The sequence below is a fragment of the Antechinus flavipes genome, chromosome 1 (assembly GCF_016432865.1).
Source record: "Antechinus flavipes isolate AdamAnt ecotype Samford, QLD, Australia chromosome 1, AdamAnt_v2, whole genome shotgun sequence".
NCBI lineage: Eukaryota > Metazoa > Chordata > Mammalia > Dasyuromorphia > Dasyuridae > Antechinus > Antechinus flavipes.
In genome coordinates, this window is record NC_067398.1 from 719,258,776 (window position 1) to 719,275,623 (window position 16,848).

Sequence of the window (16,848 nt, forward strand, 5' to 3'; positions counted from 1 at the left end):
AGTTGCGTTGGTTTTGAATGCGCGGGGGCGGGGGCGTGTTTCCCGCCGCCGCCGGGGTCAAGGGGCCGGGGTCGCGCGCGCGCGCGGGCGGCGGGGCTGAGCTGAGGTAAGCGCGGGGCGAGGAAGCGCCAGCGCTAGACGAAGGACGCACCGGACCGAGCGCCGCCGCACCGCCGGGACCAGTCTCCGCCGCCGCCGCCGCATCGCCCCCCCGTTCCGATGGCGGCCGCCAAGGTGCGTGTTTGCGTGCGGGAATCGTGGGGCCGGGAGTGGTGAGGCCGGCGGGGGCGGCTCACAGGCCCAAGCGAGGCCGGTCGCGTGTGGCTCACCCGGGCCTCCGTAGGCCTCGGCCGGCGCCGGGCTGGGGGGTGTAGGGTTCGGGCCGGGCCCAAGCCTGCGACAAGTCCAGGGTAGCCTGCCTGCGGTCCCCGGCGCTTAGGGAGGCTCTGCGGGCCGGCGGCCACGTGGGCCCCGGGAAGAGGAGGCACGTGGGCGGGAGGCGGCCGCGACACGTGAGCCGCCAGCGGCCGGGCCTCCTCCGGAGCCCGCGGGGCCTGGGCCAAGGTCACGCGGGGCGCCCCTTTCGTTGGGACCCCTTGGGCCGACTCCGTGTCCCCTCGTGGGGCCCTGGCCGCGCCCTGCCCAAATCCGGGGACTCCTCGTGGTTTGGAGAGAAGCGGAGCCCGGCCGCCAACCCCGGGGAGAGCCCGCGGAAAGGGGGTCCTCCACGGAAGCTCCCACGCGTGGCGGGAGTTGTAATCCCACGGGCTCTGTCGGCGCCCCCATCGGGAAGTCCAGTTTCCTTCCCCCCCAGTGACAGACGCCGGCGGGCCCCCGCCCAGCACGCACACAGTGGGCACTTTTAGATGGCCGGTTTTTCCCTCATTCGCACACCCGTGGGCATTAGGCTCGCTGCGGTGGGGCGCCCGCCCTGAATTTCCCCGCCAGCAGGTGGCCGGGAGCTCCAGTTGCTCTGATATGCGGATCGCTGATAGAGTCCTGCGTCCCTGGGTCCCTGCCATAGTCTCCACGTGATGCTCCTATGTTCTCTCTGGAGCTGCCCGAATCCCCCGCAGGCCTCCCCCAGCCCACCCCCTGCTGTGCCTCCAGCCTGGAGCTGGAGGGTGGGGGGAGGGCCCCGGAGGGCCGGGCCTCAGTGTGCTCCTCCGTGAAAAGGGTGGGTTCTTGTCTTCCCAGGAAGCCCACGAGGAGCACGACACCTCCACCGAGAACGTGGACGACTCTAATCACGATCCACAGTTCGAGCCCATCGTGTCTCTTCCAGAGCAGGAAATCAAGACCCTGGAGGAAGATGAGGAGGAGCTATTTAAGATGTGAGTTGGAAGAGTGGGGGCTGGGCTCCTGTTACCTGTTCTGGTCACTCTGGGGTGGTGGTTTGTGTCAGATCGGAAACCCCCCCAACCCCCCCCCCCCCCCCCCATAAACTGATACAGGCTGTCCATGTGGCGTTTGCTAGTCATGTTACCAAAGAACAATCAGAATAACAGGGAAGAAAACGCAAGCCCCAAAAGGTGAAAATAGAACCTTGTGATCCACACTCAGTCCCCATAGTCCTCTCTGGGTGTGATGGTTCCCTTTATCACAAGTATATTAGAATTGGCCTGAATCTCCTCACTGTCAAAACATAGTCTTGCTCTTGCTGTGAACAATGTTTTCTTGGTTCTAGTCACTTCACTCGGTATCTTGTCAGTCTCTCCAGTCTTTCTGCAATCGTCCTCCTGTTCTTTTCTTACAGAACAATAATATTCCATGATGTTCACATACAATAACCTATTCAGCTATTTTCCAACGGATGGACATTGCTCAATTTCGTTACAAAAGGGGCTGTCACAAATATTTTTGCAGATGTGGGTCCCTTTCCCTTTTTTAAGATCTCTTTGGGATATAAGCACAGGAGAAACCCTTTGCTGGGTCAAAGGATATGAATGGTTTGATGGCCCCTGGGCCTAGTTCCAAATTGCTCTCCAGACTGGTTGGATCAGTTCGCTACCACCAACAACGTATGTGGATGTCGCAGCTTTCCCCCCTTCTCTCCCAATGTTCACCATTATCTTTTTTTTTTTTCCATCTTAGTCAATCTGAGGGATCTCTGATGGTCTTAATTTACGTTTCTCTGATCAATTGTGATTCAGATTATTTTTCTGTGACAAGGGGTGGTTGTGATTTGGTGTTCTTTGGAATGTTTTCTCACATGAGCCTTCTGATATCATCGGAGTCCAAATCAGAAAGTGACTTCAGAGGGAGCAATCGCTGAAAGCCAGGGGTGGGATGGGAGTCACTCTTGGAGGGAGGCCTCGTATCAGGAGGATTTGGGAGGCCCTGAGGACACTGGGAGATTGCACGGGAATTGAGTACAGTATGTGAAAGCTAGAAAGGCTGAAAAAGCTGGAGATAGAACGAGGAAGGGAAAGAGAGGAGTTGGAAATTGGACAGGAATTGGAAAAGGCCAAATGGAGAGCTCCTGGAGTTGGGGGAGCCTCGAACTGGTGGGGTCCTGGCCCTTCCCCACTGGCACTATGCGGTGCAGCTCTGATTCCTCTGGCTCGCATGATGGTGGTGTCCTCTCCCCAGCCCACACAGGGTCCCCAGCCCTGCAGCTCTAGCTGCTGATTGAGGCGATCAGAGCCCAGCGCCTGGCCTCCCCCGCAGCCGCCCGCCCGGGCTGTGTGGGCAACACCCACGTGTCGTTTCTGCCTCCACATCAGCTTATGTTTGGTATCTGGTCTCTCCCCCGACTGGCCCTTGTTACTTTCTGCAGTTTGGCCTCTGCCTTAAGTCTTTTCCCTTGAGAGGACTCTTCCTGCAGCGTGGTTTGGCCCCCCGGCCTTGGCCCAGTCTCCCTTTGCAGCGCTGACTCCCCTCCGGTCCTGGGTGGTCTGGCCCTGGCCGTCCTCCTGCTGTGCCTTAGTCACTGCCCTCCCCCCCAGCACCAGTAGGTTACTCCCAAGGCTGGTTTCCAATCAGCTTTGTGTGTGTGTAGACTCCCAGGAAGGATGCAGGCTCCTTGTGGGGAGCACCGTCTGGCCTTGCATCCATCCCCCAGGCCTGGCACACAGTAGGTGCCTACTTGATTCATTTCTCCTGTACTCTTGTCCTGGCCCTTTGAGCAGATTTCTCCCCTCCCCCGTCTCTCAGCCTTTTGGCTGTCCTGGAAACTTGGATTCTCAAATGATGGGTCCGTGCTTCCAGGATGGGATGACCCAGAGCATGACATAGTCTCAGAAGGACAGGGCCCTGTTTCAGGGAGAAACATGGGGTCCTTACAAGTGGGGTGCAGCCTCCCTCCCTTGCCTGCCCTTCTGCTCTTGTCTATGGGCCAAGGAGCCGGCTCCTCGGAGGGCTTCCCCGTGGACTCCTCCACTGAAAGGGGTCACCTCTGGCTCTGAAGCCTTCTGTAACCGTTTGGTAGCATTTCGGCAGCAGCCCCACCTCCACCTCCACACACACACACACACACACACACACACACACACACACACTCTCCAGCTTTTTATCCATGGCTGGGGAGGATGGTCAGTCAGTATTCTGGTCCTGAGTCTCAGGGGTCCTGACCACTCAGGTAGGTTAGGTCTAGGTGGCTGCCTAGATGGTGCCTCAGTTGTCTCATCTGTGAAATGAGCACGATGGTGCTCGATCGTCATTTGGCCAATGTGGCCCATTTGTCTCTTCTATCAGCCGGGTCATGTGTCGATTGAGACAAGCAAACGAACCGGCTTTTAACCCTCATTCACGAGGCGTGGGAGCCAGAGCAGCCCCAGAGTTTAAGTTGTATCATGTGTGGTGCCAGATGGTGGCGTGACTCCGCGCGTCTCTCCACAGGAGGGCCAAGCTGTTCCGGTTTGCATCTGAGAACGACCTTCCCGAATGGAAAGAGCGAGGGACGGGCGACGTGAAGCTGCTGAAACACAAGGAGAAGGGGACCATCCGCCTGCTCATGAGAAGGGACAAGACTCTGAAGATCTGTGCAAATCACTATAGTACGTGCCCCCGTTCTGTTGTGCTGGGACACGGCCCCAGGCCGAGGTTAACGTGGGACCTTGAGAGCCAGAATCAAGGCTGAGGTTTCTGTGCTTCCCTTAAAAAAGAGGAGCCGGTCTTTTTTCTGAGCAGGTCGTGTGAGGCTTTGCCCAGTAAGCGCCACGCAGAGGTAGTGAGACCCTGGGGGGTAGCTTGGAGAACACTGGGGCCTGGTGGCAGATGGCCCTCCCTGGAGGCGGGGGTGAGGCTGATCCTGTGAGAGGTCGCCGCGACAGGACCCCAGTGGGGCCCCGGGGCAGGCCACCCCACCTCGATCCCTTTCTCTGTGAAGTGGAGGGGTTTGGGATTTGTCTCTAAAGCGAGGATGTTAAAAAGCCCAACCTGCTGATCAGAGATAACTGATTTCCTCCCGTGGTCGGTGGGCTCGGTCCCTCAACACCCCCCAGGTGTCGGGAGAGCAGCGTGAGAGATGCTGCTGGGAGTGTGCTTCCACCGGGGGGGGGGGGGGTGTCGCTTCCATTTTTGAGTGACTGGCACCTGGGGGGGGGTCTGACAGCGAGCTGTGAGAGCGAGCTTAGGGCACGGCCCTTGCTCTTTCCTGTTACCTGCTGGTTTCTTTCTCTATTTTGCCTTTGAAGCCACGTGGGTGGCGCCTGGGGGGGGGGGGGCAGGTGCGTCAGTGATTTCCTGATCAGTTTCGGTCCGTCCCCAAAACATTTTCTTGCTCAGGGGATGCTCTGCCGGGAAGCAAAGGCCCAGAGGCAGCGGTCCCTGCTCCAGGGCTGGGTCCCGGCAATCCCCCCATGTAACCAGGCATATGTTTTCCCCAAGCCTTTTTTCAGTGCACCTGAGGAGGCAGGTGGAAGCGGGAGCCAGGAGAGAAGCGGGGGTGGGGTGGGGGTAACACCACAGAGAGCCTGCTGCCTTTTCGGGGAGTTGGGCTGTCAGGGCTGAGCCGTCTTCTCCCCCTTCCCTTCACCAGTAACACCACTGATGGAACTGAAGCCCAACGCGGGCAGCGACAGGGCCTGGGTCTGGAACACACACGCCGACTTCGCCGATGAAAGCCCCAAGCCCGAACTGCTGGCGATTCGATTCCTAAATGCAGAAAGTGAGTGAGGGGCCCCGGTGGCAGAGGTGGCGGTCAGTGGGTAGCCATGGGACCCAAGGCCTCGTCTGAGCTAGCGGGGAGAGCTAAGAGGAAATGGGGGTCATAAGTAAAATTAGAACCCAGTTCCTCGAGCTCCCAATGCAGGGAACACTCTTTTCTGTTCCTGAGGAGCAGAGCCCTGTTAAGTCCTGACCAGGGGCCCCGCTATCTGTCACTGAATAGGGAAGGCTCAGGTGAAGGGAGAGGGAGGCCCAGAGAGGCCGGGCACTGACTCAGGCTGAGGAGCAGGTCTTCCGGCGGCTGCAGGGCTGGGGGCCGGGGCCCAGGGCCCAAACGGCCTGGGGTTTGGCTTCCTTATTCCTGTCTCGGAAGCCTCGCCGGGTCAGGGTTTGGTGGCCGAGGTCAGCAGTGGGGGAGGAGTGCAGGCGGAGCGCCCCTTAGGGGCCGGGTGGCATGCTGAGCTGAAGTGGGCATGAGGGCGGCCCCTCCCACCCCGAAGGGGGGCTGTGAGCCCAGTGCCCGGCCCAGAGCAGGGACAGTCGAAACGCTTACTTAGGTCTCGGAGTTGGGGTGTCCTCAAGATTTAGGCAGGCAAATCCCTGGAGGTGGGACCTTCGTTTTCCTCACCAATAAAACGGAAATCGTCTCCCTCTTGGGATTGGGTACGATTGCCAACATTAGTGACAAGAGGTGAGCGAAAGCTTTGGCCCCTGGGCCGCGGGCACTTTGTAGGGCCTCCCATTGCAATGGACAGAAGGAGGGAGGACTGGAGGAATGAAGTCTCTTTTCCTCTCTTAATAGATGCCCAGAAGTTCAAGGCAAAATTTGAAGAATGCAGGAGCGAATTGGAAGAAAAAGAAAAGAAAGGTAAGTGGCGTCCCCGGCTGATTGGCGCCGTCCCCCGCAGACTCACTCTGTACATGACTGCCTTCCTCAGTCTTGCTGCTTTTCCGGTCTGCTAGAGAAGTGACCCCCGGTGTTGCAAAACCTTGCTCTGGTGAAGGGCCGTTGCAACTGCCTGGGAGACATCCCGGAGCCCAGCCGAGACTTGGAGAGTCTCCCGGCAGGTTCTGGAGCCCCGTCGTGGCTGTGTAATTAAGAGGCTTGCGTCCTCTTTCTCTTTTCCTGTGTAGCTCAATCGGAGAAGCTGTAATTATGGGATTGAATGGGGTGGCAGTGATTCTAGGGCTGAGCAGGCTGGTTCCTTTAGAGACTCCGGTTTCAATGCCTTCGTGTGTAGTGCATTGAAACCTTGGGTGACTTAGTAATAGCTCTGCTTACTTCCCGCTGGAGGGAAGGAGGGTTTTAAAAGCAAGTGGGTGGGAAGCTATACAAGTTGACTAAACAGCTTGACTTTTGCCTCCAAATCTAGCGTTTCAAATGACAAAGTTGCCTATTTGGAGAATGATTTAGAATATTAGCTTGGGGGATCCAGCTTCTCTCCTGGGCTTCAAGGGAGCCTCGGACCCAGCTTGTGTACGGCTCTGGGGAGGCCGGGGAGGGGTTAAAGTCTGAAGTGGTCTCTGCTCTCCGGTTAGGCCGGGTGGCGAGTCTGGGGATCCAGGGTGAGGAGGGGCCCCCCGAGAGGCCCAGCCACGCTGCTCTTGGAGGGGGGAGCCTGTAGACCTCAGGCCCACCAGTCCTGGCCATGCCAGTGCCGTAGGGGCTGCTGCTGACTCCCGGTTGATGTTTTAGCAGGAGTAGGCAAGGAAAGCAGAACCGAAAAAGTGGTGGAGAAGTTCTCGGAGCTGTCGGTGAAGGAGGAGAAAGAGGAGGAGAAGGAGAAGGAGGAGAAAGAAGGCGGCCCAGAGCCCGAGAGCTCCGAGGCGCCTGCGAAGGAGACCAAGGACCAGGACGTGTTACTGCAATAAATCATCTCGCGGGCCTCGCCTTCTTTCCTTTTATTTTCTTATTTTTTGTTTCGTTTTTGTTTTTTTGTTTTTTTTTTACAAGGGACTTTATATCAAGAACTGAATTCCAGCCTCCAGGTTGTTTTCTAAGCTTTTACCCTTTCGAAGATGTCTTCAGCAAACCCATTCCCAGTCACATGTACTGCGCTCGTAACATTCTTTTCCATAGTGGAAACACTTATTTATAGTACATCCAAAAGAGTGAATAAAACATTTGAAAGCTGCATCCAAGGACAGGACTGAGTTTTATATGTTTACTTAAACACACTGATGGCTGTAACCCCCGGCATTGGTTGTTGTCGGGTGCCTTTGTCTTTGTGTTGGTGACTTAGGGGCTTTTGGGGGTGCTTCGATGAGTTTGAAGGTGTCGTGGACAGGCTTTGATTGGGAACGCCCCCTTCCCCCCAAGCTAGATGCTTCATTGGTGATGTACCAGCTAACCCAGCCCAGTTGCAGCATTCTGTTGGGGGCACAGTTGGCATAGCTTGAGTCGTGAAGTCTTCCCTAGGGCCCGGGAAGCCCCGGGTAGTTCGCTGTGCTCTCTGGATACCTTAGTGTCGTGGCCTTGGCCAGCCTGGGAGTCGAGGTGAGATAGGTGGAGACGGCTCTCGTGCGGCCTTGGTTGGCGGGTCACGGCCTTGGTTGCTCCCGGTAGGCACGGGGGCCGGGCTGAGGTCCCACTCTTGGTCCCGGCTCTCTAAGCCGCCCTTTGTGTTTCACTCCTCTGGCACGAGGCCCTTCCCCCACAGGCGTCCTCCCTGCTCCGGGGACCTTCTCGTCCTTGGGCCACGGAACACCCCTCGTGGGGCGGGTCAGCACAGGAGTCGAGGCGACACGGGGGCTCCGGTGAGACCTTGGCGACACCCGGGAGCCGTGCGCCTCTGGTGGGAGGAAGGATGGCAGAGCAGTAGCCGGAGGTCCGGGTCAGGGTCCGCTTCTCTGAGTTGGGCACGTGTCGGGTCTGGCGAGCGGCCCCCCCTTAGGAGGTGCGGCCCGTCATTCCCCTGCGCCCCCAGAAGCGAAGAATACCTCACCGCCCGCGTGCCCTCGGGGACGTCACCAACGGCTGTGGCCTGGGCCGGGTCCCTGGGTCCCGTCTCGTTTTGCTGTAGTCTCTTCAGTTTTAAGCCGAGAGCCTTCAGCTTGCTTAAGATGAAAGGCCTCCCCTAGGGAGGACGGTTTTCCGATTTCAAGGCTGAAGGTTTAGTTTTTTAAAGGTTTTATTCTGCCATAAGCTTGAGAAGTGTTGACTAGCTGTGTGACCGGTGAGAACCGAAAGCCACCCAGGCTGGCATTTTATTTCCACTATTCACTGTGAGCTTTGGAAAGCAACATAAGCGGTTGAAAAGCATATTAGCCTATAGCGTTTCTCAGTAGTACTAGGTCAAAGGACTCGCTTCAGTTGGATTTTTAATCTTGGCCGGTTCCTTCAATTGTTTTCCTCACCACCCACCAAAGGTGCTTTATTTCAAACCAAGAAAGCATGTCGTCTCAGCTGCTGAGAGTCCTTCCTTAGCATCCTCCACGAGGTCACCGTGTTCATTCTGTCCCAGCTATAGATGTTACCGTTCTGACTTGGTGTTCACCCTGTTTGGGTCTGTGTTTGTCCATTTAAAATTTCCAGCCCCCCGTCCCTTCTCAGTGGAGTGCCCTTCCAAAGGAAGAGGGGGATTGTTTGAAAGAGTCCGTGCAGACCGACTAACCGAAAGTTTTCTTCTCCAACTGCTAAACTTTTGTTCTTCTCGTCACCGTCGGGTCTCGTAGAGCGTTGTGACTCGGACCGGGCTCGGCCCGTCCGGGAAGGAGGAGGTTGTCAGAGACCCCTTGGGAAATCCGATGGGAGGGGGGAGCGTCACGGGGGCTTACGCGATGGCGAGATCGAGCGTTCCCTTGGATTCTCTGGCGTCCGTGCGTTGGAAACACGAAACTGTACTCCATGAATGTTCTGTTGGCTTTGATTTCCTCCTGTGCTGTCCCCACCAGAGTGATGGTTCTTGGGGAACGGGAGGCAATGTTTTTAAATGCTTTCGTTGAAGTTAATGTGTGTAAAAGGGGATGTATGTCCCTAAGATGCTTTCCCCTTAAAACAAGAAGCTAGGGAGGGGTGTGGGGTATAAGCATACCGGGCACTCTCCCCCTTCCAAAAAGAGATCTTGTCTCACTCTGTAATTGTTTTGTGTTCCAATAAAGTGCCACTTAATGTATCTCCCCGGAGTGTCTGCTTCCTCTTGTCAAAATGGAGAGCTGGCTGGGGGCTTCTAAAAAGCTTGGGGGCCTTGGGGACCTTTGGGGAGGCTTCTAAACGTGGGCTCCGGCCTCTGCCGGGATGGCGTGCTGGCTGACCGGCCAAGAGCCCACGAGAGATCCGGCAGAGTTTCCAGTTTGGAACTGGGGAGGCAAGGCCGGAACCTTGGCTTCAAATTGCCAGCTACAATATTTACGAGCTACGGGGATCATTTTAAAAGGAACCGAGAATCAGGGATGTTGTAACATGGCCAGGGTCGCACAGGTAGTTTCTGGAACCTGCAGGGGTCATGGTCTTAGAATTCCTACCCGGGCCCAGACACCAAACTTTGGCCCAAAGGCCCGGCCTCTGAATTTCCCACTTCTTTAGTCGGGCGGTTCTGATCCACAGAAGCCTCCTGAGTTGCTTCTCCTCGGGTCTCTCAGCTCCAGCGTGCACCAGAGCTTACTGGGACTGAGAGGACCGGCTTTGAGGAATCGGTCGCCATTTAATGGCCTCAGAAAGCCTGAAAAAGCACCGGAGGCCCAGGAGCTGGTGTCCTCCCCACCCCCGTTTTTGTAGTTCTGGGGCAGGTCCCGGCAGCAGAGGGAGGGAAGAGAAGGAACAGAAACCTGGAAGCCTGAGGACCAACTTAAAAGCCCGGTTTGAGAGGCGGGGAAGGAATCGATTAAAGTTTAAGGCATTTTGAAAAAGCTGCTGCGAGTCTTTCCAGGAAGATGCTTGAATATTCAAGCACTTTGTGCTTGACTAGTGGGGAGGCTCGGCTGCGGGCTCTGCATCTGGACTTCCAAAGTTGGGGGGTGGGCCCCAGATGAATGGAGCTTTCCTGTAACCGTGGTGGGCAAGTGGAAGAGGGCGCCCCCTTCTGTAGCCCTCCAGGGTCTATCACACACTGGTTAGATGCCCGGGATGTGCAGAGCACTGGGGACGAGATGGCACCTCCTGCCCTCCAGGACTGGACTGGCTGGCACCAGGGACCGGTTTTCCATTAGCTCGGGCAGCTCCTGTGATGGAGGATGGGGCGGTGCTCTGTTCCACAAGATCCGGAGCTTTTCCCTTGCAAACTGGGCTTAAGATAGAGTTCTCCTCGCTCGGGGGTCGGAAAGAACCAGCTCACGGGCAGTTCTGCAGCCGATGCCCCCCAGGTCTGCGGGTGGGGACCGGGCAGTAACCCAGTGAGGAGAGAGAAAACGCCCCCATTTTCTGAGGAACCTGTGTCCCAGAATCCGGGCCCAGCTCTAGGATCCTGCCACAGCCTCCTCGGCCGCTTCCCCGCCCTCCTCTGCTCCCACAGGTGACAGGGCTCTCCCCCTCCCCACGCCCTCGGCTGCCTCAGAGCCTCCAAAGGAGGGAAAACCCTCTAGTGGGCAGCTCAGGGCCGGCCTGTGCGCTTCAAACTGGCTGACAAACCAGGGCGGATCCTCAGTGCGCCCGGCTTGGGGACCAATCGCAGCTGAGATTTTCACAGCAGAACCTTGGGGAATCAACCCGCCTTGTGCCGCGGAGCTTAGAATGGGCCGGTTCCGTTAGGCCCTCAGCCATGCCCTGGCCAGTTACAGCATCCCAAGGGCTCAGCCTCCCAGGGCAGCCTTGGGGCCCGCCCCTGCTCAGGGGGCCCGAAGCGGCCCCTCTGACCAGCATCGCTCCAAGCTTTCTTCTCTGGGGGCTCTTGGCCCAGGCTGGCGCTGTGCTTGGCAGGAGGGCCCAGCTGCCCACAGAGTGCTCGGGCACAGAAGCAGACGGAGGCGCTCGGGGCCTCCATTAGTCCATTAGTCCAGACTGGAACTCAGAGCTCTTTCCACAGTGTCACTGTCTCTTGTGGATGAGGTGCAAAGTTAGAGTCTTTGGGAGGTGGGGGTGGGGGACACCGGGCCTGGGCAATGGGGCCGGGAGGGGGAAGCCAATTTTTTTTTTTTGGGGGGGGGCGTCAGAGTCCCCACCTGGGCAGTCTCCATGCTGACAAAGACATACATTCATCCCCCATGAGCATTTATTAAGCCCCTACTATGTGCTGGACCCCTGCATGTAACCCCTCACTGGGGTCTGTGACCTAAGGAGCCTCAGTTTCTCCCCCACTTAAAAAGGAGCTGGCCACCCACCCTGCTTAGCGCTAGGTAAGGGTGGGACCTTGTAAATCCGGGTCGTTGTCAGCCCTCCCTGAGGGGGGGAGGTCCCCCCCCACCCCACCCCCTCAGTGGGCAGGGGAGCCATGTTGGGGCTCAGAAAGACAATGGCCACATTGGAGGAAGGGCCCGAGGGCCTGGGCCGTGTGGGGGAGGGGAGGGGAGTGAGCCTGTGCCCAGAAGGTTTGAGGGTGGATGGGGGGGGGGTAGTGAGTTGGTTTGGCCTTGGGGGGCGGGGGGTGGGGGCGGCCTGGCCCAGAGCCCAGAGCCCCTCCTTCGAGCCCTGTCGCCCAGATGAGGAAACCAAGATTCGGTCAGGGCGGCCCCTGCCGGCCGGAGCCGGGATCTGTCCAGCCCCAGATTGCCGCAGGGCCAGGACTCGAACCCGCCTCCGGCCTCCTCTCCCAGGAGTTGAGGAGACTCCCCGCCCGAGGACAGACTAAAGCAGGGGGGGGGGGGGGGAGGGGAGGGGGGAGAGAAGAGAAGGGACCCAATCCCTCCGCTTCCCCCGAGCCCCTCCAAAGGCCAAGATCCGGGTCCGGAGCACGCGGGGGAAGGTGGATCTGACCCAAGCCCCCCGAGCGCCCCCCTGCCGCCGGAAGGGCTTTCGGGGGATGGAGTCCTCCCGGGGAGGCCCCGACAGCTGGGACCCGGCGCCTGGCGCCCGCCCCTCCCATCGGGACAAAAACGGCCGCTTCCCGGCCGGGGCCGCAGCTCGGTCACATCTTCCTTGCCACAGCCCTGTGCCCGTCATCCCATTTTACAGAGGAGAAAACTGAGGCGAGACCCCGTGAAGTCATTTGCCCAAGATCAGCCGGCTGATAATTTGGAGGCCAGGCTCCTTGGGCTCGCTGGCACTCTGCCCCCGCATCCCCCAGGCCGCCGCGGACCAGTTTGCGTCGGAGGAGTCCCGGCTCCGGGGGGAGGGGGAGGGGGTTAGCTTCCTTCTGCTCTGTCCGGGAGGGCGGAGCCCGGAGCATCAAGGGAGCATCGCAGTTCCCAGGGTTCCCAGCTGATCGGGAGCCAAGTGACCCTATCCCGGCCGGAGCCTCAGTCTCCTCCTCTGCTAAATGGGGGTGATCACACCGAATTGGCTTCCTGGGATTAAGGGGAATCAAGGTTTCCCTAGGGCTGCGTCAGGTATTAATCGTGAGGCTACGAAAAGCCTGGGGCCTGAGTGCGAGTCCTGACCCTGCTGTTTATGGGGGGGGGGGGGGGAGGGCATTAGAAAGTCTCTTTCCTCTTGAGCTTCAGTTTCCTCCTCTGTGAAGTGAACACATTGTGCTGAATTATCTAAAGTCTCTCCCAGCTCTAACACCCCCTGTTCTAAGCCCCCTCCCAGCCCTGACATCCCCTGTTCTAAGCTCCCTCCCAGCCCTGATGCCCCCTGTTCTAAGCTCCCTCCCAGCCCAGACACCCCCTGTTCTAAGGCCCCTCCCAGCCCAGACACCCCCTGTTCTAAGCTCCCTCCCAGCCCAGACACCCCCTGTTCTAAGGCCCCTCCCAGCCCAGACACCCCCTGTTCTAAGCCCCCTCCCAGCCCTGACGCCCCCTGTTCTAAGCCCCCTCCCAGCCCAGACACCCCCTGTTCTAAGGCCCCTCCCAGCCAGACACCCCCTGTTCTAAGCCCCCTCCCAGCCCTGACGCCCCCTGTTCTAAGCTCCCTCCCAGCCCAGACACCCCCTGTTCTAAGGCCCCTCCCAGCCCAGACACCCCCTGTTCTAAGCCCCCTCCCAGCCCTGACGCCCCCTGTTCTAAGCTCCCTCCCAGCCCAGACACCCCCTGTTCTAAGGCCCCTCCCAGCCCAGACACCCCCTGTTTTTAGGCCCCTCCCAGCCCTGACGTTTGTATCCTAAGGTGTCACTCTAGTAGCCAGTCCCCTTCCCTGCCCCACTAGGAAGCTGATGGAGGCTCCTTCTGCCTCAGGCCCCTCGTGGGAAAGGACCCGGGAGCTTGGCCGTGGCTCCGTCAGTTCCACCTTAAAGCCTCGGCGGCCGGGCCGATGGGTGGGATTTCCTGCCTGGCCGGGGGGCTCCCTGACTGCACAGCTGCCTTATAAATGGCCCCAGCAGCCAATGGCAGGCGGCACCAGGCTCAGCCAGTCCTTCTCTCCCCGTTAAAGCCGGCCGGCCGAGGACGGGGCCGGGAGGGTCCCCACAGCTTTGCGGCACCGCAGGGAGGGCAGCCCCCGACTCCCTCTCCTCGGGGCCCTCTACCTCACAGCCCAGCTAATCCAATTCATCCATTTTACAGAGAAGGAAACTGAGGCCCCAGAGAGAGGAGGGCCGACTGGGAGCCAGGTGCTCTGATGTCCCCCATCGCTTTTCCATTATCCCCAACCTCGAGGAAGGAGGGAGGGGCCCAGACGGGGTTCTGGAAGATTTCTCTTAGACAAAGCAAGTCAGGGGATTAACCATGATTGAATTAATATTGGGGAATAATTCATGAAATTAGAGGCCAACCTGAGTCTACTCTGACCTCAGCTTTCTCTCCTGGGGAACATGGGCTAGGAACTGTCTTTAAAGGTGACTTGTGGAGAAAGCCCTGGGCTCAGTCAGAGAAATTGGAGCCAGAAGCCCCCTCTTCCACTTACTATCCAGCAAACTTCTTTCCTCTAATTGTAAACAAAAGCCACAACCTAGACCCCCCCTCCCTCCCTGGGCTGTGGGGAAGTTTTGCAAACTGGCTCCAAAATCACTTCAGGAACACTGTGGTTATTCTGCCCAGGGCTGGCCTCGTGCCTCCTCTCCTCTGGGAGCTCCCGCGGATTGTTTCCAGGGTGAACACCCCCGACGTTCCCCTCTGCCATTTTTGTTTTGTATTTTTTTAAATGCAATTTTAATTCAGTTCTGAATCTTCTTCCCCAACCACGGAGCGGCAGAAAACAACACGACAAAACTAAATACGATACGTGTACCATGTCAGACGAATGCCCCACGAGGGGGCAGTGCTCGGAGGTCGGTCCGGAGTCACAGCCGGGGGCAGAGGTGGATGGCACCAACGGGAGCAGAGATTTCCTGTCCCTATACAGGACATTTGAAACCATCTGGAACAACCTTTTTCTTTTACAAAACAAACTCATTTGCAGAGCTCCCTCATATTGTTTCCAGGGCGAACACCCCCGGCGTTCTCCTCTGCCATTTTTGTTTTGTATTTTTTAAAATGCAATTTTCATGTTCACTTCTTCCCCAACCTTTCTCTTTTACAAATGAAACTCATTTGCAGAGAAGTTATGCTTTGCCCGAGATAACTTGAGCTTCAGAGCCAAACCCCGTGTCCCAAGCCAAGGAGCTGCCCACCGTGGCCCGGTGCCCTGAGAAAATACTCGGTGGCTAAAATAATAATCGCCGCCGCCGCCACATCTGGAGACAGCGGAGGGTGCGCTCCTATTTTCCAAGGTCACCCAAGTTAAAAGGGAGCAGTCGTGGAGTCTGAGCCCAGGTCCCGCATGCAGCTTTTCCCATGGTACCACGGGCTGCCTCGTCGGGAGCGCATTCCGGCCTCACCGACGGCAATCCTTGCCGCTCAGAGCCCCATCGATCGCCTCATGGAACCACGGGATCTCCTAAGGGGGAGAGGGGGAGATGGGCTGTTTAGGATCTATTCGAATCCAAGACTGATTCATGGCCCTCAAGGAGAGAGTCTCCCCGGGCAGCCAGAGAAAGCTCTGTGGCTCAGACATAATTGGGCGGCTTTATCCATTCTCAACCCACATCTGAGCAGCTGGCCCTGGCACAAGCTCTCTGCAGAGTTATAAATCAAGTCACAAGGAGCCTCGGGGAAAGCGAGAAGCAGGCGCTCAAAGGCCTGTTTGTGGTGCTGAAATACAGGGAGATTCCTCACCCAGGAGAGCCCGACCGCTGCCAAAGCCCTAAACGCCGTTGCTTTTCACAGGCCGAGGGCAGACAATCCCGGCTTCCTTCGGCCACCATTGCTGGCGAGCACGATCTATAGTCACACACCCCCGGACGACGTGCCTGCCCCTAGTCCTTGGGGAATTTAATCCACTCCTTTAGAAACTTCCACCGCAGGGGGGAGGCAGGGGTGTGCTAGTAAATGTTTAACACCCAGACCTCCAGAAAATAATACACACGGTATACACGGTTAAGTTTCATCGTATGGCTGACTTTTGGTCGTCACTTTATTACGTTTAGACAATTAACGGCACAATAGCTCAGCTCTGATTTGTAGCATCCTGTGCTTCTGGATGAAGTGATGTGGCAAGTTAGTGCCCTCTGGCTCTGATCAGTGTCCCTGTGACTTGTCCAACGGAAACATCCCTCCAGGACACCACCCCCTGCTGTGGACCATCTTGCCCTATTGGAAAGTAAGCTTGGGGGCGGCTGGGGGCTGAAGTGGGTGGAGCACCGGCCCTGAAGTCAGGAGGACCTGAGTTCAAATCTGGTCTCAGACACTTAACGGGTGTCCTGGTTGTGTGACCCTGGGCAAGTCACTTAACCCCAATTGCCTCATGGGAAAGGAAGGGAAAAGAAAGAAAGGAGGATGGAAGGAAGGAGGAAGAAGGGAAGGAGGAGGAAAGAGGAAGGAAAGAAGGAAGACATACTTGCTACACTGTGCCGGGCCCACAATGTGGACTTACTAAATGCTTTTTCTCTTATAACCACCTTAAAGCCCGTCATCTTGGGCATTTTCTTCTTCTCCACATTCCCGGTGTCCTGCCTGAAACTTGGGGGCTGGAAAGCCATCTTTGGCCCTAGGACATCGGTCCCAGCGGGGACGGGGCTTGGGCTTCCCGGGTTTCTCTGGAGCCGGGCAGACAGCAGGCAGCGGCCGAGTCCCGGCTCCCTCAGCCCCGGCTCTGCGCTCGGCCCGGGAGAATGCAGCAGATTGCTTCCAGATGCTGCCGGAGCCCGGGGTTCTCCTCTGCAGCAGCTGGAGCTGCTCCTGGCGGAGCCACTTTCCTGGCGAGAGCCCAGTGGCCCCAGCGCGCCGGGCATCTGTCCGTCCCTCCGCCTGGCCCCGCCCCTATGACCTGGCCCCGCCCCTCTGGTCTGTCCCCGCCCCTCCGGCCTGTCCCCGCCCCCGGCGCGCTGACGATGGGGAGTGAGTAGCGGGGCCCCTCAGCAACAGGAGGAGCAGCAACAGCTGGTCTCTCCCTGCCGGGCCCTTCCTGCGTGTTGCTCGTCGCGCCGCCCTCCCTCCCCCCCCTCCAGGCTCTGGCTTTCCCCGGAGCAGGTTAATCTCGGGCTCTTTTCAAACCTTTTTCTCCGGCTCCTGTTGCCCCAACACACACGTTTCTGCCAGAGAGAAGAGCTCGGGTCCAGCTCTTCCCTGTAAGAGACTCTATTGCTCCTTCAAGCCCCCAGCTCGCTCAGCAAGCGAAGAAAAAGAAACGTGTGTGTGATAAAGGTGTACGTGCTTCATATAAATAAATGCGCCGGCTAGGCTGATGGAAGGCACACAGATTAAAAAATACAGGACAGTCTTCCCTCTGCCCCA

The 16,848-nt window shown here is 58.0% G+C and overlaps 1 protein-coding gene and 1 non-coding gene across 3 annotated transcripts; both read left to right on the plus strand.

The window, feature by feature from the left end:
- Window positions 1-102: 102 nt before the first annotated feature.
- RANBP1 (RAN binding protein 1) lies at window positions 103-9,224 on the plus strand. 2 transcript variants are annotated; one of them, XM_051973236.1, is made up of 6 exons: window positions 103-234; window positions 1,198-1,334; window positions 3,841-3,998; window positions 4,982-5,110; window positions 5,912-5,977; window positions 6,809-9,224. In XM_051973236.1, exons 1-6 carry the CDS (start codon window positions 220-222, stop codon window positions 6,979-6,981), a joined length of 678 nt encoding a protein of 225 aa, XP_051829196.1. In that variant the 5' UTR covers window positions 103-219; the 3' UTR covers window positions 6,982-9,224. The 2 variants fall into 2 exon arrangements, with proteins under 2 accessions (XP_051829196.1, XP_051829195.1); XM_051973235.1 differs by having other exon boundaries at window positions 105-234; window positions 6,806-9,224.
- Window positions 6,014-6,143, plus strand: LOC127546122 (small nucleolar RNA SNORA77). The gene has a single exon (XR_007949982.1). It is a non-coding gene; the product is annotated as a small nucleolar RNA SNORA77 (small nucleolar RNA).
- Window positions 9,225-16,848: the final 7,624 nt, after the last annotated feature.